Source organism: Phodopus roborovskii, unplaced genomic scaffold, assembly GCF_943737965.1.
Source record: "Phodopus roborovskii unplaced genomic scaffold, PHOROB, whole genome shotgun sequence".
Lineage (NCBI taxonomy): Eukaryota > Metazoa > Chordata > Mammalia > Rodentia > Cricetidae > Phodopus > Phodopus roborovskii.
The window spans coordinates 29,623,110-29,645,844 of record NW_026126525.1 but is presented as its reverse complement, the minus strand read 5'-3'; the positions used below and the strand labels follow the sequence as shown (position 1 = coordinate 29,645,844).

The following is a 22,735-nucleotide window of genomic DNA, read 5'->3' as shown; positions in this document are numbered from 1 at the left end:
GCTCTGTTCTATGACCTTTGCCTGTCCTTCCTTTGGTCTAACTTTACAATTCTGTATTTGCTTTCCCAGTTGTACTTACTTTGCTCCCCTCCGACTTCTGTCTGTACTGTTTCCCAGCCTCTCTCACGGCCTGCTGTGAACCTGGTGTTAGAGATGGAACACAGAGAACAGGATGATAATACTTTTGGGGTTGTGTTTTAGACCCCAAATCAACTTGATTACCTGGAGTTAAATACTGAATTGGAGAACTAAATAAAACCTCAGGATTTCTACCTTTAGGAAAGTTAAATTTAGGAATACTAAAAAAAAGTACCCATTTAGTGACTGCCCCATCCTAGACAATAGCTATAAAACAGTATCTATAACTGATACCTTTCTTAGAGAGTTTACATCTAGTAGGAGGGTACAGAGTAGCACAAGTGAATGAACAACTAAATGTGAATGTGGGAAATATCACTTAACAAATGCTACTGAAAAAGAAATAGGGATAAGATTTGCTGTTTTCAGTTTGGTTCCCAGAGTACAACCGTCTGCTTTGTCTGTCTGTGAGTAAAGACATAAAGGAAATGGCAGAGGGGACACTGGAGATGAGGGATAAACATACCTAGCAGACTGCACAGCAGAGGAAAAGCCAAAGGATGGAATGTACCGCTCATGGCCAAAGCAGACTGGGGGGTGTTTTCTACAGCTGAATGAGTGGCAGAGAGAGGTGGGTGTGGCCAGGTCATGTTGGGTCTTGAATTTTGGCTTTGATCTGGAAATGGGAGTGAGGGAGCAATCTGTCTTATATTTAAAAGGATCACATCATTTTCTATGTGAGAATAGACATGCTACAAGGACATAAATGAGGAAAACAGTAAAATATTTCAGACAAGAGATGGTGGTGGCTTGGGCCCAGATAGGAGCAAAGGAGGAGGGAGTGGGACAAGGTCAGACACTAGAGTAGCTTTGAAGATAGAGCTGCTGATGTTTGCTGATGAATTGGATGTATGCCGTGGCAGAAAGAGTTGTCGAAGTGACTGCCAGTGTCTTGGGTGGGGTATGACATTTGGTGATGTGGAGGCAGGGGCTTGAGATGTGGGATCTTAAACTTACTTAGCTTGAAAAGTCTTTCAGATGCCTTGGCAGTGTTGTCAAGTATCCAGCTGGAATAGAAATCTGTAACTAACAAAGGAAGAATTGGTCGAACATAAAAGTTAGCGAATTGTAGGTCCAGTGAGTGCTAAAGTTTTGGCATTCTAAGACCATCAAACAATGAGTTTCAATGGAGAGAATAACATGCCAGGAAGTTCCACTATATATGTGTGTTTAGATGGTATGGGATGGAATTTGGTCCAATCATTCTGTTTGTACATGGAGATGAGTGAATGGTTGAGATCCCTAGATTAAGATGTACCTAGAGCCAAACCCTTGAACTTTATTAATTGAATCAGGGGTCCATCTTTACCAATCAGTGATGGCAGGGAAGACAAGATGTTGATGTCCAGGCCTCATGCAGTTTCCCGTCCATAAATTTACCCTAACAAACCACATGGGCTCAGAGTCAGCAGCCCTTTCTGGACAACACATGTTCATTACCTGAAGGAGCATAACATCTGGAAGAGACTTCTAGTGTTGCAGTAGGACCAGTGACTGAACACCACTGTAAAACCATGTGGAAGAGAGGATGAGGCACCCTGGGAGCCTAGTGGGGCACCTGGCTTAAAGGGAACATGAGAAGGGTTTTCTAGAGAAAACGACAGGTAAACAAAGCCTGGGTAAATCAGCAAGGTGGGAGTGATGGGGACAATGTTACAGAAGCAGAGAATTGATCTGTGTAGCTTCCAGAAAGAACAGGATGTATCTAGAAAATTCAAAGTAGAATGATGACACAAAAATCTAAGGGATGGACCAGTCTAGGGGATGGACCAGTCTATGATGGTCTCACGGTGTCCTGGATAGTTTATTGTCAAGTTAGCATATATTAGAGTTATTTGGGAAGAAGATTCTTGATTAGGAAAATGTGTCCCTAAGGTTTGTCTGGAAGCAAGTCCTACAGATAATTTTCCTAACTTGTGATTGATTTGGGAGGGTCCAGCCACTCTTGGGAAATAAGTCCTAGGGTGTATAAGAAAGCAGGCCAAGCAAGCTAGGAAGAGGAAGCCAGTGAGCCACACTCCTCCATGGCTTCTGCATCAGCTCCTGATTCCAGGTTCCTGCCTTGAGTTTCAGCTCTGACTTCCCTCAGTTATGAATTATGATCTGTGAGGTGATAGAAGCTCTTCCCTCCTCCAGTTGCTCTTTTGACCATGGCATTTTATCACTGCATAAAATCCTATGATAGGCAACATGAAGGATTTGAAGGCAGCATTGAGTTTGGAATTTTTTCTGACAGCAGTGAGATGCTACATTGAATTCTGCTTAACCAGTTTCCAAGTAACTCTGGAAGGTGGGATAGACCTCAGAGGACCAGTGTGTTCTCTTGAATAGTCACTTGATTACAGTTCGCTCCTCACATGTGTCTTGTGTTTTCTTTGCCTCGTGCAGGTGATGGCGCTAATGATGTTAGCATGATACAAGTGGCCGACATTGGGATAGGTGTCTCAGGTCAAGAAGGCATGCAGGTGAGTGCATGCAGACCTAACTACCATGACCATCTTGCCTACTAAAGGAAATATCTGACTGATAAAACCATTGTGGGGTTAAAAGTGAGAGAGGCTGGACTTTCATCCATTCTACCGCTGGCCATTTGTGAATACTGTGTGGTCCTGGCTATTTCTACTGTGTTCGTATGTTCTGGTTTTTAAAAGCTTACGTACATAATAAAATTTCAATTTGTAGGCATGTGATAGCTGTAAGGTGTACAGGTTTTTCCGCCTGCCGCCGCTGGTCTTGTCCCGCCGCCACACCACCAGCCCCAAATACTACACAGAGACTCTGTATTTGATACAATACTGTTGGCCTGGTTACTTGTTTCTTATTGGCTAGCTCTGTCTTAATTATTAACCCATTTCTGCTGATCTATGTATTTCTCTTACCGGGGAGCCGGCGGCATACTGCTTTCTCCATACTCTCCATCTTGGCTCCTCCTTCCTACTTCCTATTTCCTCCTTGTCTCCTAGTCCCTCCTATCTTCCTTTCCTATTGGCCAACAGTGCTTTATTTATTAACCAGTATGAGAAACATATACAGAATGACATCTCCCATCAGATAGCTTTGTCAAATTTCACCATCTCCTATGATGAATACATGACATGAAGAATATAGAGGATGGGGAAGGAAGAGAAAGGAAAGGAGACATGAAAGAATGAGAATGAGGAAGGTGTGACTATGTGTGTTTGTATGTGTATGTGTATGTGTGTTTACATGTGTGTGTGTATGTGTGTGTATGTATGTGTATATGTGTGTGTGTGTGTGTGTGCATGTGTATATGTATAGTCTCTCTGGAGTGACTTGGGAGGTAAGTTAACTGACTTGGATTAACTGATGGTCGTGCTATACCTGCTAGACTGTGTGTGTTCTAGCATGTTCCATTGCTCAGGATAATTTTCTCTCCCTGTTTCCTTTGCAGGCCGTGATGGCCAGTGACTTTGCTATCTCTCAGTTTAGACATCTCAGCAAGCTCCTTCTTGTGCATGGGCACTGGTGTTACACACGACTCTCCAACATGATTCTCTATTTTTTCTACAAGAATGTGGTATGTACCTACTGAGACATTTGCCACTGCCTCTCAAATCCAGCCTCTACTCTTGTTGCCTCAGGGATGACTGGATGTGTTCAAATTACTACCTGGAGAACAGCCAGAACCTGTTCTCATGTCTTTCCAGAAATAATCTGGGAATGTGTGTGTTTGAACTGTTGACAACAAATTGCTAGGCCTGTCCATCTGCTGCCACACTCTGCTCCCTGAGCATTGACATTGCATTAAGTCCTGACTGGCTCATTTAAAATCCAGTTTTGACCTTCTATAAACAGATAGTGACAAGTTGTCAGTAGAAAATGAGAAGGCTTGCTCCTGTGGTATTGGGAATGGCAAATAAGTTAATAAACGAGTAAATAAATAAACCTGCTGCTCCCAAATAATGGCTCTTATACTCCATCAAGGACAGAGATGAAAACCCAACTGCAAGGATTTTTTTTACCCACCTCACTAAAAGTGTCTTTATGCTTAGTAGATATTTTTGTGGTCATGGAACTTTAGTGTGATTATTGCTTGGAATAATCAGAAATTGCTTGAAAATCCTGGTGTCTAATCTTGTTTCATTTAAATTACACATACCTCCCTCTCTCTCTCCTTCCCTCCCTTCCTCTTCCTTTCCTTCCTTCCTACTTTTTTTTTTTTTATTCTATAATTTTTTTTTTTCAGGTGGTGTCTTGCTATAAAGCCCTGGATGGCCTGATTTTCACCTCAAATTTGTAATAATCCCCCTACTTCAGCATCCTGAGTACTAGGGTTGTAGACAGACAGCGAAATGCTGGACTTCAGTTTTCTTTCTTACATACTCATGCTGACTTAGGCTGACTCATTTTTCTAGGTGGACTGTGCAGCTACATTGTGGTCTTTAGGCTGGACTTCTTGGCCTTTAAAAGCATTAAAGAACTGACAAGAAAAAAAAAAAGCATAGCATGTTAGCAAAGGACATACATTGGCTCACACTATTCAAATAGCATTTTTAGGGAAAATGCATTTATCCTCTTTAGGATATGGCTCAATGTGTAATTTAGGTCTGTGTTTATGAGTCATGGTGGGTCTTCTCTTTGCAGTACAATGAACTTCTAGAAAGCTCTTGATTCTTTTCTAAATCAAAGTAGCACATTTATTTAAAATGCCTTATAAAAATATTTAAAATATCTAGTCTTTAACTGGAGAAATCTGTGACTTCTCATGGGAAAGTTCAAGACGTTGTAGCCTTTAGAAAGGACATTTAGAAAGACTATTAGATAGAACTCTCCCAAGTATTCCCCCTGCCAGTATCTTTGCATTTTCTATCTTTATTATTATTGTGGTAAGCCATCCTTCCCTCCTGTTTTTAGCCCTTATTAAACCCAACCTTTGAGAAACACAAATATTAGGAAGAGACACCATAGTCTTAGAGATGGAGGGCACTTTAGTTAGAAGGCAGGACATACCAGGGGATGCACTACTTTTTGCTGTCTGTCTACAGATGGTCACTTACACTCTAGATTTAATGTATACCCTCCATTCACCAACCCAAACAGTAATTACATTGTAAATTATAAGTCACCCGGATCTTTGTGAGGACCAGAAGTCTTTAAAGTGGCTTAATTCCTGAGACTGTTTCTTTGATGTTGGATGACTTCTTAATGAATACGATGGGCTCACACTCAAGAGTAATGCCCCCAAACTACATGTATCCAAACTGGATAGATTTGTAGGAAATGACCATAATGCCTCTCTCTGAAAACTAGTTAGGAAGATTTTCTTCCTAAGTTGTATGGCCATGTGCTAAGGTGTTGTGGTGCTTCTATGGTGCTAGTGACAGCAGTGTCTTGCTCTTTGGTGGTCTGGGGTTGTAGTTCAGAAGACTGTTTGGATAGCATGGACAAAGCCCTAGGCTGGATTCCATCACTGCATAAACTGCCTGTGTGGTAGTGCATGCTGGTGTCTTCGCACCTCAGTGGAGAGGCAGGAGGTCCAGAACACTGAGGTCAGCCTGGGGAGATGGTTCAGTAGGTAAGAGCTGGATAGAGGAGATAACCTGAGTTTAAATCCACAGAACTCACTTTTAAAAGCTGGGCTTGGTCATGTACTCCTGTTACCATAGCACTGTTGTGGGTGGAGGCAGGATCGCTGGACTGATTGCCAGTGTAGCTCCCAATTCCAGTGAGAGACCCCGTCTCAAAGGAGTGATGTAGAATGTGATAGAGCAGGGTACTGATGCTCTACTCTGGTCTCCACTTGCACACAGTGTGTGCACATACACCATACCTACACACCCACACCCACACACACACACACACACACACACACACACACACACACACACAAGTAAAAGAAGTTCAAGGTCATCTTTCGCTAAAATTGTATGGCCTCTTGGGAAACATGGGGAGGTGGCTGCCCTAGATGGAACTGGAGGCCAGCCTGAGCTTTAAACCTTGGCAATATAATAATAATAATAATAATAATAATAATACTGCTAAAGTAACTAACAAATCCCCCAGTACCTTAATATTTGTTAGACTCTTCACAGGTTTTGGGCACTTATTTTTGATGGCTAGCCCTAAGGGAATATAATTTTTTTTTGATTGTACACAGGATTAAACTAGACTTTGCAGAGGTTTAGAAAGTGAGTCAAATAGCAGATGTCTCCTGAAATAAGAAACAACCTCCAGGACCTCAGTCCAGTGCTAATCCCTTTGCCCTGCTTGAAAGCAACCGGGTTTTGCTGCACTGGCCAAGTTAAAGGTGCAGTGCCAGAGGAAAGATGACCTCCAGGGTTGCCACCTACCCATGTTTTTCAAGGGACCATCTGATTTTAGCATGAGAATCCCCTGCTTTGGGAACCTCTCAGTCTCACTCTCGGGATAACTGGATGTTGGCCACTCAGTTGACACCATTCCACTTAGAATAGAAATAACTGGGCAGGAAGGTGGAAAAACAAGCGTGTGGTGTGCCTTCTCTGAGCCAGACACTGGTCTTTGTTCTTTTTATCTAGAGCAAAATCATCCTCAGCTCTGCCACATACATGGCAAATAAGCAGCTGGGTCGCTTTGGTAAAGTTTCTTCTTCTCTTTCTGTCTCAGTGACATAGTTTATTCAGCCTGCAATAATGAAGTACCACAGTAATAACAATGGAAACTTTCAGCAGTCTAGGGACCAGAGGTCTGAGATCAAGGAGTGGGTGTGGTTGGTCTTTGGTGATGATCCTGTCTGGCTACATCTACATCTGAGGAGAGGAAAGCCTTTAGAGGTGTGTTTTATAGAAATGCTAATCCCATTCACACGGGCTGGCTCTACCATGATGACCTAAATACTTTACCCTCTAACTTCCCCTCCTAACATCATCATGATGGAGACTAAGATTTGCGAGTGTGTATTTTGAAGGTACAAGAGTATTTAGTTCATCGTCTGTAAAATGGCAGCAACAGGAATTCCCAAGTTGTTATGAAGATTAAATGAATTCTTTGTAAATTATTTAGAATAGTACCAGTGCCACATAGTGCTGGCATGAGAATGTGTATAGTTTGCTAAGATTCTCACTAAGAGGAAAACAAAATTAAAGAAGTCCATGGTAAGTTGTGTTCTTCATCTGCGGTTAACAAAGCTGAAGAGAGTCTGATGGGACAGGACCCAGACATGCAGTGTGGGATGTGTTCTGAGTGCACACTGATGTCTCTAAGCTCTGGACGTCTTTTTTTGTGTCCCCAGGCCTACGTGAACCTCCTCTTCTGGTACCAGTTCTTCTGTGGGTTTTCAGGAACATCTATGACTGACTATTGGGTTCTGATCTTCTTCAACCTCCTCTTCACATCTGTGCCCCCCATCATTTATGGCGTGCTGGAGAAAGACGTATCCGCGGAGACCCTCCTGCAGCTGCCTGAACTTTACCAGAGTGGTCAGCACTCAGAGGTAAGTGTCCAACAGAAACATGCCAGCAGATGCATAGCACGGTGACAGGACAGCCAGCGTGTTTCCAGTCAGCCAGGCCCACATATTATAGGGTAGTCAGAACAACTGAGCATTGCCCAGTTGCTTTCAATGCCCTATGCCAGTGGTTCTCAACCTTCCTAATGCCGGGACCGTTTTATACAGTTCCTCATGTTGTGGTGACCCCCCAACCATACAATTATTTCATTGCTACTTCATTACTGTAATTTTGCTACTGTTGTGATTTGCACTGTAAGTATCTGATGATATGCAACTCCCCAAAGGGGTCACAACCCACAACCCACTACTCTATATTCCCATGACAGATGTTAAGTCAGTGGTCTGTGGTATCAGCATAAATCTTTAAAAGTTTTTATGGACTTATCAGAAGAAATTCAGAATTTGCTACCTTGCTAATGGCTGCTGACATTTGTTAAACTGTTAAACCCCGCTGCACAACCTGTTATGGTACCCAGCAAATGTTCCCTGCCTCATTTATCTTACTCTTTTTGAGACAGAATATAGTGTTTATCCCATTCCAAAATGAGGAATCTGAACCTCAGATGTATTAAGTAATTTCCCCCAAACTTGCAGAGCTAAATGACAGGACCAGGATATGAAATTGGCTCAGTCTGTTTCCCAAGCCCAAGTTAATTCTCCAGTGTCTAGAGTCACACGGGACAGAAGTGATCTCAATGGCTCTCATCTCCACTCCACTTATCTGTGGGGCCTGGCTCAACACTGGCTTATTTCAAGTCCTATGTTCCAGTGACATTTTGGGTGCTCCTTTGTCTCAGAAATACTTGCTTTTGCTGTGGACCATGCTGCTGATGGGATTTTGTGAACACTTGGGTGATGAAAGGCCCCGAATATCCCCATCATTTCCAGTAAAGGACTAGTAAAAGAAGATTCAGGGAAACAACAAATCTTTGTTTTTGGATTTTACAGAAGATAAAGACAGGGAAAGAGAACTATATTATATAAATCCTCAAAGTGTAGTTCTTTGAAAGATAAGAGAAGGTATATGTGTCATGTGTATATTTATAAAGCTTTATTCTTTAGTGGATGATAATATTTCCCAAGGACATTTCTGTCTGTTTACATTTGGGATAGAAAGACTAAGAAGGGCATGCTAAAAAATGACAATATCAGGAATATGATATTTGTACTTCCTTTCTTCCTGTGCACACCTGCCAAAGAAGCAATAGTCTTCCCTTCTATTGGGTCTCAGCGCATCTGCACTCATGTCACCACCATCCAATCAGGGCTGATGCTGGAGTGAGAACCCATTTTTAGTTGTTTGGCTACTGTTGCTCCTGGTCTTTCTCTTTCAGCAAGCTTTGGTGTTAATAAACAATAGCTAGCCTAGTAAATAGTTCTTGAGTACCTGCTTTGTGCGAAGTATTGTTTCAGTCATTTGAATACAAAATCCAGAGTTCCACTCTGAACCTTGCAATTTGAGGACAAAAATATGCTTAGCAGTTTTTTTTCTGATAGGAGAGACTGTCTGTGATGCCATGCTAGTAAATGATAGGGTGGAGATATCTTTAGGTTAGTCTGATATGCCTCTGTGAGCAGAGGATATTGGGGATTTAGAAAATTAGAACAAGTCATGTGGGAGGCCAAAGAAAGACCTCCCAGCAGGGAAGATAGACTGGAGGAAATGAGACATAGCTGTTTCCATGCTGTGGAATGATAGTGAAAACATTATCAATCGAAATGGACCTGATATGTCACAGAATGGAACTTCAGTTATATTGGAAATTCAGTGGGAATCATTGGAGTGACTAAAATGAGGCAATTTGATCAATTAGGAAGATGTCATGAACTAACATTTTCAGAAAAACCTAGTGGCTGGTACTGTGTAGTGGATATACATACATACACATATGTATATATAATATAATATATGTATACATGAATAGGTATACACACATAATACATATATATGTATATAATTTTATTATTCTTTGAAAACTCTGTACACTTATACAGTGTATCTTTATTACACCCCACCTCATCATTACCTCACTTCAGTTTCTCCTAGTGTTCCCACTTGGCTTCCCACTAACTTCATGTTTTCCATTTTTCTGTTCTTACTAGTAATCCCAAACCAATTAGTACTGTCCCAATGCGAGTGGGTGTGATGCAATCTATTAGTTGCTTTGTCCTCAAAGTAGAGCCCTCTACTGTCAATAGCTCCTCTACCAGGACTGGAGCCTCAAGGACCCCTTCTTTCTCTGGTGTGGTTCTTCTGTGGGCTTGATATTGTGGATGTAATTTCAGTTGCTGTGAGGTGATGCATCCAACAGCCATGTTGGCATTTCCCAGCCCTCCTCATTCTCTTACAGTCTTTCTGCCCATTCTTCTTAGATGTCCCCTAAGCCATTGATGGGATAGATAATTCATCCACAGCTGAGAATTCAGGGTTAACTTATACTTGGCAATCAGAACAGTTAAGATTTTCTGCATTAGCTCTTAACACTGCCTCAGACCAAACTCAAGAGCAGCACACACTTGTAGGTATAAACATAGATGTTTAGAATACAGTTTGACAGCATGAATACTCAACATAACAACAGTAGGCTCCCAGGTTACCATCTCCCAGGTTTACAGCGCCAAACCTGAAACACCTCCTCTGGATCACACAGATATTCAATCAAAAAAGTGATTGGTTACCCCTCAAACTGTTCGTGCCACTATTGTCTCGGTGAATACTTCATTGTAGATTGGTATTATAGCATGCACTTTCCCATGCTGGCTACGATCCTTGATTTCCTTTCTCCCAGAAAAGCCTGCATTACATCTTCTGGCACTGTGTAAGACAGCCAGTAAAGAGAGGGCTTCCTGTTCAGTTGGGGTTGGTGTATCTATGCCTTGTATCCAGAGTGAGTGGTATCTTCAGCAATAGGGTCTGTCTAATGACGGTGACAACTGAGGGCAATGGAAGTAGCCTGTGCTGTTTTGGTGCACTTGGAGCTTCTGTGACTAAGAACTCACAGGACAGTATCCTGTGCCTAGCACTGAGTTTTCAGTTAGTAAACTATGCCTTCTGGGAGTAGCATTGTCTGCCCATGTAGGAAACTTTGGTTCAATTTCCTTTTAACTATGTTTTAAATTAGCTTACAAACTAGTGGATTTTTTTAAGACTCTTCATACATCTCCAGTCTTGGTGAGACCACCCCCTACCCGCCATGCTCTGGTGTCCCCTCTCCCACCCTTTAACCCAGAGCATGCCCTGTTGTTTCATGTCACCTGTGTACACTGTCTTTCTGATTGGATTTTTTTACTTGGGTTACAAGATCATAGGTTTCCCTATAGCATTTTCATGCATCCTTCATTTTGGTTAACCCTTCTACCCCCCCACCCCATATTTGAATCTTTCCACTCCCAGTAATTTTTAGTTTGCCATCTTCCCTCCTTTAATGTGTCCACTACCCAATGTCCCCTTTCTCATTACCTAACTTCCACATGCATTCCAAGTTAATCAAACAAAGAAAGAATCAACACTGGAAACCACATGAGGGAGAACGTGTGACATTTGTCTTTCTGAGCCCGGGTGACCTCACTGAGTATAATTTTTTGAAGTTCCATCCATTTACCTACAAAATTCTGATTCCGTTTCTCTTTATGACTGAGCAGTATTCACTGTGGACATGTATCATATTTTCATTATCCGCTCATCAGTTGATGAACATCTAGGTTAGTTCTATTTTCTAGCTTCTGTGAATTCAACAGCAGTGAACAAGGACTTGCAAGTATTTCTGAGGTACCAAGTAAAGTCTTTTGAGGTTTTCCAGGGAGTTCTAGAGCTGGGTCATACACTTGTTCTATTTCTAGTTTTTTGAGAAACCTCCAGATTGATTTTCAAAGTGGCTGCACTAATTTACAACCCTCAACAGTGTACAAAGGTGCCCTCTCCACCATCTGTTGTCATTTGTATTCCTGATCATGGCCATTCTGACTAATGTGAAAGTAGAATGATGAACTGGCTTTGATTCAAACTTCCCTGGTGATTTCAGTTCTGCTAGTTTTATGCTGTTTTATTTACTTGTTTGTTTTACTTTCCTCGTTATTTTAATCAAATACCTGACAGAGCAATTTAAATGTGGAGGGATATATATGTGTGTGTGTGTGTGTCTGTGTGTGTGTGGGGGTGTGTGTAGGTGTGTGTGTGTGTATTTGTGGCTGGTCATGTTATAAGGGACAGGAAGGAGAGAGAAATGGGGGTGGGGTACAGATGTACAGAGAGAGTTAAATACTCAGCACCTGGGCAGGAAAAAGAAGAGCTGAGTTGACCTACTTCTGCCAGCCAGGACTCACACTTAGATTCTAAAACTTCTTAACAGATGGGCTAGCGGCTGGGACCAAGTTTGAATGCATAAGATGATTGGAGGAGACTTTATATTCACATTATAATATGCAGAAAGATTGGGTTGAGGGTTACAAAGGAAAGCATAGAAGGCAGTTGAGATGGCTATCCAGCCATTCGTAGGCCTACCTGATGGTAATGGTGGAGGTGTAGGAATAGTGTAAGCAAAGATAAGTGATAGATATGGATAGGTTTTTGAATAGTACTTTCTGATGGATGGATATTACTACAACTAGCTAGCCCTGTTTCAGGTATTTACCAGATCCGAGAGGACTTGGGATGTAGCTCAGTGGCAGAGTACATGTTTAACATGTGTGCCCCATAGTTCAATTAATTCCAAACAGAAGCAGCACACACACACACACACACACACACACACACACACACACAATGTGCACACACCGATGCACACAAACACAGTACATGTGTGTAAGCACACAAATGCACATAGTCGCACACTCATGATTGTGCACTAATTTGCACAAACACACATGCATGTGTACATACATGTTGATCCATGATAAAGTAGATTTTATTTTTTAAATTAAAATATAATTACATTATTTTCTCCTTCCTGTTCCTCCTTCCAACTTGTCCCATTCCCACCCCTTCTCCTCTCAAAATCATGGTATCTTTTTTTTTAGTGGCTATGGTTACATATGTACATAAATATGTGTATATATGCACAGGCATATATGCACTTCTATATCCTATCCAAGTCAAAATGGCTAAGAGCAACAAAACAGCTGACAACAAATGCTAGAGAGGTTTCAAGGAGAAAGGGAACCATCGGCCACTGTTTATGGGATTGCAAACTGTTCCAGCCACTCTGGAAATCCATGTGGAAAACTCTCAAAAAGCTCAAATGAAATTAGAATTTTTAAAAAAATGGATCAAGTAAGTTGAGAAAAAGTTCCTTTGGTTTGTTACTTTTCCTTCCACATTCAACAGTGAACTTGTCTTAGCTCACACGGCGTAGTATTTTATGAAGTAGAGAACGAAGGACCAGAGGGTTGCTATGTTGCCCTGACCCTTGCTAATTTTACTTCCTCTCCAACATGTGTTTCATTTCCAGGCATACTCACCTCTCACCTTCTGGATCACCTTGTTGGATGCCTTTTATCAAAGTCTGGTCTGCTTTTTTGTGCCTTACTTTGTAAGTCTTTGTTTGCTCATGTACTTCCCTTGAATGAATTAGTGGTCCTACTGTGTACTGTGCTTCCCACCGACTGTTACTTGATTGGTGTATAAACCCTCACAATATGTTAGGTAATGGATTCAATTAAGTGCCTAGTTGATTGCTCTTGGGTGTCTTATTAACGCTAATCTGTCTACTAAGTTTTGTCAGTGGCTTAAATAAAATTTAAATTCTGGCTATGTAAATAAATTAGCCAAAACCCACTGAGCAGTATCAGAAATAGAAGAGCTTTTTTTATTAGTAGTAGTAAGTACTGGGCTAATTCTATCAGGCTAAGACTTGGAATATTAAATTTAAGCACTTGTAAGAAATATCTTCAGAACTTAATAAGAACCACATTTAACAGACAAGCAGAAACTAAGCAAAGTATGTGTAAAAGTTCATTTTAAAAAGTCTAGACTGGCACCAAGCACAGCAGAACCAGTGCAGCTGTCTGCACCTTGATCATTCCAGAAAGAAACACGTGTGTGATCTCAGAGTGCGTTGACAGAGTACAGCACAGAGTAAAAATGGTGGTACTCACTAGGCTGACAGTTTCTACGCTGTGCTCAAACAAAATCACTTAAATTAGCTCCTTTGAATACTTTTACTATATTGCTCTGCAAGAGGAAGTTGGACAAAGCAGTTGGAAGTGGCTTCCAGAAAAGGGCATACTGAGAGAAGTGCATCGTTTGAGAGCTGGCATAAGGACTTCAAGATGCCTAGGTGAGAGGAAGGGCATGTTTACCTCGACTCATCAGCTGAGGGTAGTTACAACTAAGTGGAACATATTCAATGTGCTTGTGTGCCGTTAGGAGCTGAAACTATGAACAAAAGCTTCCAGAAAGATCACTCATGATTCAGAATGAAGAGGGATTCACCTGAAAGTTCAAAACACAGATAGAGAAGCCTATCCGGGAAAGCCAGTCTCTTTTCTCATGGTGTTCCTTTTCTTCCTAAGTGACAGGTTAGTTAGTTGAGCTATCGTAGAGAACACTCAAGCCACATTTGAGCTATAGATAAAATGGTGTTAGACCACAAGTGTGTGCAGTTCCTCACACGCGCTGCCTGTTGCCTTCTTGTAGACCTACCAAGACTCTGACATCGACATCTTTACATTTGGGAATCCCCTGAACACAGCAGCTCTGTTCATCATTCTCCTCCACCTGGTGATAGAAAGCAAGAGTCTGGTGAGTGTCCTCCTTCTGCCTGGGGGTATGTCTTCTGTCAGCAGAGCTGCCGAGCCCTCTGTGGCTGTAAGCTCAGTGCTGGTATGAGGAACAGTCCTGCGGACAAAGGGTCATTTGGGACATTTTTTTTTCTGTCACTGGTAGGTTCTTCTCAGAGGTGTGAGTCAGGGGACAGGGAAACACCAGCTATGCTCAGTAGGCTGTTAGACCAAGCTGATGGCTTTGCACTAAAATAAACGATATTCTGTTCCATTCCCTCTCTGTTAACTTTAGTAAATAAGGACTTTATGCTCTTTGACAATCCAAAGTATTTTTCATTTCTTTGAGCAAAATTCTTTTATTTTTTTTTATTATGCTTGAGGCCCTCAATAAAGCTTATAAGATGTCATGCAGTGGGACTCTTAACCTGTGCCAGCCTCATTTTCTTACCCAAGAGCATGCTCCACATTCTCCATCTTCCAACTTCTCACATGCATTGAGCTCTTTGTCACATTGGAACCTCAGTACTTGCTGTTATCTATTATGTGGGGATACTTTCAGATTTCTCTTGTATTCTTGAAGTTTTACCAACTTCAAAATGCTACTTTAAATCATTGCATACCTTAGCAGGCACTCCTTCCCTCTAGAACCTTTCCTGAATCCTGAATCGTCTACTATCTCATTTTATTCTCTGCTTTTGTTCATAAGCTTAAAGAGAATTTATAGTTACTCATTTAATTATGGAATTATCTGGTTCAGGTTTACTTTCTGCATCAAACTATGATTTGTGTGAGGTCAGGGTTCATGCTTATTTTGTTCACCATGTAAGCCACTGTGGGAGATAAGACTGACTCAGAGTAAGTGGTCAAAAAACCCACGAGTGACCTGACCACTTAAGGAGTTTATTTATCATCTGGGAAAATAAATGGATTTCAAACAGGAACTCACTGAATGAAACTGTGATTTAAAAGATACAGTGCTACATTATCGAATTATTTTAACAAGCTATAAAGTAGGATCAAATGTCTATTTTTTGTCATCATTTGCTTTGCCTATGCAAAATGATCTGTAACTAAATCTTCTAAGCCCCAAGTGTGATAACATGTTAATATATGCAAATACCAGATTGGCTAAAAGAAATTCAAAAACTATTGTTTGGTCTCCTTTGAACTCTTTTAAACAATTATTAGTGATACTTTTGGTTCTGCCAAAAGCCTTGCCACAGACTCTGACCTTTGTGTGTTCCAGAGGAACTGACACTTTGTGTATACCAGTTGGGGTTCACTGACTAAAAGAAACAATAGTCCATTATGGATAACTTAGGCAAGTAGAAATGTTCTGAAAATTATATTGAGGAACCATGGGCCAAAAACCAAAATTCCCAAGGAGTCAGCAGAGGGCCAGGGAGTGGAAACCAATGGATGTGCTTGGCAGGATACACACTGGTCTGAACCAACTGCATGCATTGTTTTCTGTTCTTGCCTCCCTGTGCTGCAGTCCTAGATGCCGGTGATGGAATCCTGTCTCCCTGGCTTCAGCCACAGGCTTTAGCAAGAGAGGAGTATGTTGCCAGCACTATACTCAGTGTTGAGTGTTGTCTCCAAGAAAGAGAATGAAGCTGAAAATGCAGTAGTGTCGCCATAGAAGTGCAGTATCCCTCCTACCGGAGGATGTGCGACCAGAGCTCATGGACATCACAGTCTCTTTTGGGGAAAAGTCAGCCAGTTGGAGTTCCTGGAACACATGTCCTTCACACTCTGGCTCACTGTGTTGTGGTCACCTCCCACTTCTGGGCAACTCATTCATAACTGTGAGCTGTAATGTCACCATCTCACTTGCAAAAGCACATAACCAGAGAGAGAGAAAACTAGACCTAGTTCTAGGGAGGGAGGGAGGGATAAGTGGGGGGGGGGGGGATGGACCCATTGTTCTGGGGCATGACATTTTAAATCAAGGAGTTAGCCAACATTTTCTGAGCAGCTTCTATATTTTATAAAATATGAGCAATCTTTGTGACTTCTGGAAGATATCTACTGTGGGGAAATACTTTGCATAATTAGAAACAAAGTAAGAGTCAATTGGACTGTATTTGAAAATTACAGTCCTAGAAACGAGATTTATGAAGGCAGTGTTTCCTATAGAAGGAAATCCCAGGCCCATGACACCAGTAGTATGTACACCGTTGGGCGTGATGCATGCTACACCCAGTAACATGGAAGAAGGCATAGGCGCTCTTACAAGCTTTTCCCTTAGAGTTCCAAACATCCCTTTCCCATTCGCTGAAATGTGTTTCATTGAAAGGGAGTAGAGAGCTACCACCTGAATGCTGAGCAAGCGAGAATAAGAGTATGGGCGAGCAAATGTAGTGCTTGCTGTATATGTGAATGGCTGACGTTTGAAGATTACTGAATTAAAGTAATCCCATAATCAAATCAATGAGTGACTGTATAAAAAAGGAAAAAGGAAATCCAAACAAATTAAACTAATTAAATCAACAGAATCGCCATTGACTTTTGGTTTGATTTTGTAGAATTCATTTGGTGGTAGAATTCATGAATGATGCTCTTCCTTTATGCACTTGATAGCTTGTGTCTTACATGGTAAGGTATGTAGAATGAGGCACTCAGAGCTTGTTGTACTATGTCTTTAATGGAGCAGGTTTTGCCAGGTTGCAATACACCACCAGTAAAACTTCCTTTCCTGGCCCTTCTTGCCTTGTAGACTTGGATCCACATGCTGGTCATGGTTGGGAGCATCTTGTCCTACTTTTTCTTTGCCTTGGCTTTTGGAGCTTTGTGTGTAACTTGCAACCCACCATCCAACCCCTACTGGATTATGCAGAAGCACATGCTGGACCCAGTGTTCTACTTAGTATGTGTTCTTACAACCTGCATAGCTCTTCTGCCCAGGTATGTAATATGTTTTCTCCCCCAAGAGAACAAGTACATGGAATCATAGGCTTCAAGTAACTACTAAGAATGAATGGTGGACCACCTTGTTCAGTAGGGAGGAAGCCTGCATTCTAGCTAAAATATTGGTTTCAATTGTGCCATAGACTAGAACTAGATTAATCAAGTGAAAACTATATTTACCTGTCATGAAAAAGTCCAATTTGATTGACAGTTCATAGGAAGAAAGAAACTTTGCCTTATGGGATTATCCAAGGACCTACCATCCCCTATCATTCACTCTGCCATCTCCTAGCCCTTGCTTCAGTCTGTGCTTACATGTACCATAGAATACCCAAACTAGGTACCTTACAAACAGAAATGCACTCGTAGCTCAGGCCGTTGGGAAGTCCCACATCAAGGTCCTGGCAGTCTTGGCGATTCTCAATTGGGAATGAAACCTTAATGCTTCACCCACATATGGCAAAGGTGATAGAGCCAAGCCCTCATAGCCTTGTTAGAGTGCACATCAACTATCCCATGCCTGAAGATGCTTCCTGTGGGCGAGGCTTATGGATCTGCTGACAGCAGCCATATTCATATGTAGAGGAATCTTCCATGCTTTGAATGCTTTCCCCTACAAAACTCATTGTCTTTGTAACAACAGAAGAGGGAGACCTTTCTGCTTATTTGGCAAGCAGAGAGAGTATTTATTGTTTGCCGAGTGCTTTACAATTATTAATTTGTTAAATATTTTAATTATTGAGTTTAAAATCATGGCCTTGTATAGTAGCCCAAGCTGACTTGGAACCCACAAGATTAACCTGGCTTTGAATTCATGGCTATCCCTCTAATTTAACCTTCCAAGCATTTGATTTATAGAGGCTTACCCCCAGGCCAGATTTGATATTTTTTTTAAGATTTATTTACTTATTATGTATAGTGTTCTGCATGCATGTATCCCTGCATGCCAGAAGAGGGCACCAGATCTCATTACAGATGGTTGTGAGCCACCATGTGGTTGCTGGGAATAGAACTCAGAACTCTGGAAGAGCTGCCATTGCTCTCAACCTCTGAGCCATCTCTCCAGCCCCAGGTTTAATATTATTTTAATCTTCATTTTATACCTTACTTACCTTCCTCTCTCAGAAGCCAAGTGCCTATCAGGCTCTTAATTTTTTTTTTAACTGGTTAATATTTCAGTGGGTCTCATGATGGAATGGAAGTGAAGGTAATTCTGTGATGTTCTTTGTAACCTAGGTTTCTATACCGAGTTCTTCAGGGATCTGTGTTCCCATCTCCAGTTCTGAGAGCCATGTACTTGGACAGACTAGCTCCAGAGGAGAGGGCAGAAGCTCTCAAGAAGTGGAGAGGGACTACAAAGATGACTCAAGTTGTATCTAAGTGTGCCAGCCAACCAGCTGCTGTTTCAGGAACACCCAGGGCTGGCCCTTCCACTGCCCTTCCAATGAAGTCAGCAACAGCCTGTGCTGTTGAGCAAGAAGACATACCTACATGTGAGACTATGCTAGATGCTGGCTACTCTGAAACAAGCATCTCAAAGGTGACTGAGCCCTCAGCATGTTAACAACACAGGATACCCTGCTTAGAGTTGCCAGTGATCTTTCACACTTGGAAGGATTCAGAGGAAATGTCTCTCAACAGTGAGGATCACTTGTGTTTTTTACAAGGGATATCAGCATTTTGCTGGGCCTGGAAAACCCAATACCATATCTGCAGTTGTATACCTGTGTGCACATTTGTAAGCAAGGGCTAGTGTTTGACCTCAGCAGAGTGAGTGCTAGGAAGGGGAATATTTAATTCAGGATCATATGTTATTTTAATTGTCTTATAAATGCAAGCCTTCTCCAAGGAATTCATTTGAAATATACTTATTTTATAGGTAAGTCTCATGCATTTGGAGAATGCTTTAAGTGAGATCCAACACAAACTTTAATTTAGGGGGGGAAAAAAGTTCTTTTAAACTGGTTCATTATAGCTAGATGGTAGCAGACACCTTTGATGCCAGCACTTGGAAGGCAGAGGCAGGCTGATCTCTGAGTTCAAGGCCAGCCTGGGTTACAAAGCTTGTTCTTCCAGGATAGCCAAATTTACTTAGAAAAACCCTGTCTCAAAAAACCAAAACCAACCAACCAAACAACTAAACAAAAGCCCTGCTTTATTAGGAAAACTCATTAATTAGAGACAAATTCCCAAGAGCCTTTTGTTTTCCCTGAGAAGCCTTTGGTTCCTGGCTGAAGGTGTTCAGCAGCTCCCTCTGCTCAGTTCAGCATGGTGCGGAAGTACAGCCTTTGTAGGGAAGGGAAAGAGGAGGGCTAGGGTTCCCAACAGCGCCAGGCCACCTTCTGCTTTGTCCACTGCTAAGAGAAGACGCAAGCTCCCCATGTGCAGGTGTTGTCAATCAGGAAACAGACAAATAGGCTATGAAATACAGTCAGCTGAGCCTACAGACTGTGAGCAACTTCTCGAGTTCCAAAACTGACGATCTCCACACCAACATGAGACAATCATCTTCAAAACAAGTCTCCCAGAGACCCTCTGAGTGTTCATAGTTCTAACAGTGCTCAACAACTTGTCTGCCTTGTAGCCTCTACAGAATGAGATATGGACTGATACTGATTAGGTTATGCTCAATGGGACTCCCGGGGGTCTTAGAAGAAAACATATTTAAAGGTAGAAATGTCTGCAGCAAGTTTTCTGCTGTGACAAATCATGGATGCTGGCTTTATTTAGTGCTTAGTTTACACCAGGTGAGTCAATTTGCCACTGTGAGGTCATGTGCTCTTGGTGACATCTTTCAAAACTGTATTCATCTGAAAGCTGTCATGTGGAATTTCCTTCATGAATCTCTATGCTCAAAGTCAATGTCTACAGCAAAGTTATTCTCAGGGCTTACCCGTTGTCTGCTTGTATTGTCCTAGTCAATTTCTGCACCTTCTTGTTATTGTTTAGTGGTCTTTTTTTAATATAGCCTGATTTTTGGAACTATGACACTATCATGTGGCTAAAGGAAGTTGCCTTCTACTTCCCTAAGATTTTTTTAAAATAAATTATTTAATAAATAATGTTCATTGAAAGCTGTTCTCACTCCTGTAACTCTACCCTAAATCCAGCTCTAATTGGTGCCAGAGCTGGGAAGGAAAACCTTAAGGCATGCCTTTGCCAGAATGCTTTTTGGATCTCCTTTTCTGTGTGTGTATGGGGGGGGGGGGGTCACTTTATCAGATCATTAATCATCCCCATAGCAACTGGAATTCATTCCTCATTCCTCAAGATCACCATTTCCCAAATAAACATTAAAGAAATGCTCATATGCAGATAAAAGGTTTTAATCTAAAGATTAAAGGAATATGCCAAAGAGAGTATGAAGAAGGTCATTTTCAAGATGTGAATTATCTGGCCAAAAGAAAAAAAGAATATAGGATTTAAGTCATGTGACTATAATGTTACATCTGTAACTAGAAAATCCTCCCATCTTTGTTCATAAATTAGGTGCAAACTCAATGTGTTGGAAAATCTGAAGCTACTTATACACTTGATGCAATCATTTGTGTATCTTGCTACAAAAGTATTGCTGCATTTAATTACTTGGTGATTAACTTTTTTTTAATTTAGAAACTTCTGAAAAACACCAGACTCCTAGGCTGAGGAGAGTCAGATCTTTGTAAAGCTTTTAAAATGTTGAATTTACAAATGAATAATTGTTTTATGCAAAATTAGCACAGTTATTGGGTTGTTGTATTTTCATATTTAGAATATTCCACAAAATTTTGAGGAATCCAAGAAAACTAGTAATAAATAGTCTGGGATATAATTTTTATTATAAAAAGTTTCTAAAGAGTAGGAACATTTGCAAAAATACACTGTGAACATTGAAGACTGGTATTCTCTTAGCAGAATTGGTGTTCTTTGGATACTCTAGGAATGATTAATACTATTAGCAACTCATAAGATTAAAGATGAAGCTGTTACTAGTATAAAAGAGCAGGTTCCTGTGAGAGTGAGTTATACAACACATAAATTTGGCTGACAAGAAACTGGGTGCCACTGTGCTATCAGAGAGATAACCACTTTCCTGGAACTTGTCTATATTCCATCCATATTCTGCAAGGAAAACAATATTACCATTTTATTTGTATGCAGAATTATTTAAAATAACTCCAACGTACATTTTACTAAATATATGTAAGTCTATCAAGGCTAAAAAATTCTTTATTAATTATGTGCCAACAATTGTAACAAAATTGTCCAATGGTCTTAAACCTTCATACACTTCTGAACACAGTACACACTCTTGTAACAAGTTTCAGGACAAGAGATGAATAACATGGAAAATAAGGGTTGAAACAACTTTTTGGATGTGAACTCTATTGACACATAGAAAAAGAGTACAAAGTACACATATAAAATTGTAGTTAGTCGCTGTTTGGAATGCTGAGGCAGTCTGGTTGCTGGTGAAGTTTAGTAGTTCATCCTACTTGTTCAAAAAGGCATTTGGATGTTACATTAGTTGATGTCTGACTAATTCAATTAGGTATGTATGAAGGTTTGCATTTTGAAGCTTTTTAGTGGAAAAAAATACTTTTAACCACTAATTACTTCAGAAATTGATTTGTGTAAAGGGACCCAGTGCTTTAAATTTTTGTTTTAATTATCAATGAGGCAAAATGACAAAACCAGATGTTAGACATCATTAAGGGGAAATTGCAAAATGTTTTGCTCCATGCACATTTTTCTATTCTTTGAAATAATATTTCTGTGACATTTCTGATTTGAGTGAACACAGGATTTAATTGGGGGTGGGGTACCATTTAATGACCCCCTTCTCTCTCTTTGTCCCCAAAGTGAAGAGGTTCTCATTCATTTCACGTCAGCAAACAAAATATTTCTCTCCAAGAATTGACCTAGTTGTTAAAAATTTCAGTCACCTAACTGACATACATTGAAAATGCCCAGTAATGGGAAAAGTTCTATAGAGATTTTCTATGAAATTACAACCTCAGTTTGAATGCAAAAACGGTAAGATTATATTTCTGAGTGTCAGTTTTGATGGCTAGAGAATTTCACAATGTGTGTGTGTGTGTGTGTTGCAATTTCACTGTCTAGATCAATACTGTGGGTCTTCTCACTTTCATAATTTCTCTGAGTTATATAGAAGAGTCTAGTAAAGTAAGCGTGTATATTATCATGGCTTTTTATGAATTAAAAGCCAGTCTCGAAGGTCAGTTCTGAAATCTGCCCCCAAAGCCACTGTGCTTAAATGAGATAGATCCATCGGTGTGTTTCCATGTTTTTGTTGTGATACTACAAAAAGGATCTTCCTATAACTTGTTACCATAGAGCGCCAAATATTGTCTCTAGGGAGCTGATAATTCCACACTACATTCAAGGTTATCCTAAGGAAAGAACAAAACCTACTTTTCTCTGTGCTTTTGAAAGAATTCATGAAACAAATGAATGATAAAGCTAAAAAAAATAATAAAAACGGCTGAGTAAAGCAGATGTGATGCAAACAAGAGG

General features: G+C 40.8%; 1 protein-coding gene across 1 annotated transcript in view; it reads left to right on the top strand.

The window, feature by feature from the left end:
* Atp10d (ATPase phospholipid transporting 10D (putative)) overlaps positions 1–19,169 on the top strand; it is a 95,994-nt gene extending 76,825 nt beyond the window's left edge. The window contains 7 exon segments of the mRNA XM_051198055.1: positions 2,527–2,603; positions 3,551–3,676; positions 7,370–7,570; positions 13,036–13,116; positions 14,223–14,327; positions 17,028–17,215; positions 18,455–19,169. Of these exon segments, the coding sequence (XP_051054012.1) occupies positions 2,527–2,603; positions 3,551–3,676; positions 7,370–7,570; positions 13,036–13,116; positions 14,223–14,327; positions 17,028–17,215; positions 18,455–18,782 (1,106 nt within the window). The 3' untranslated portion in view covers positions 18,783–19,169.
* Positions 19,170–22,735: the final 3,566 nt, after the last annotated feature.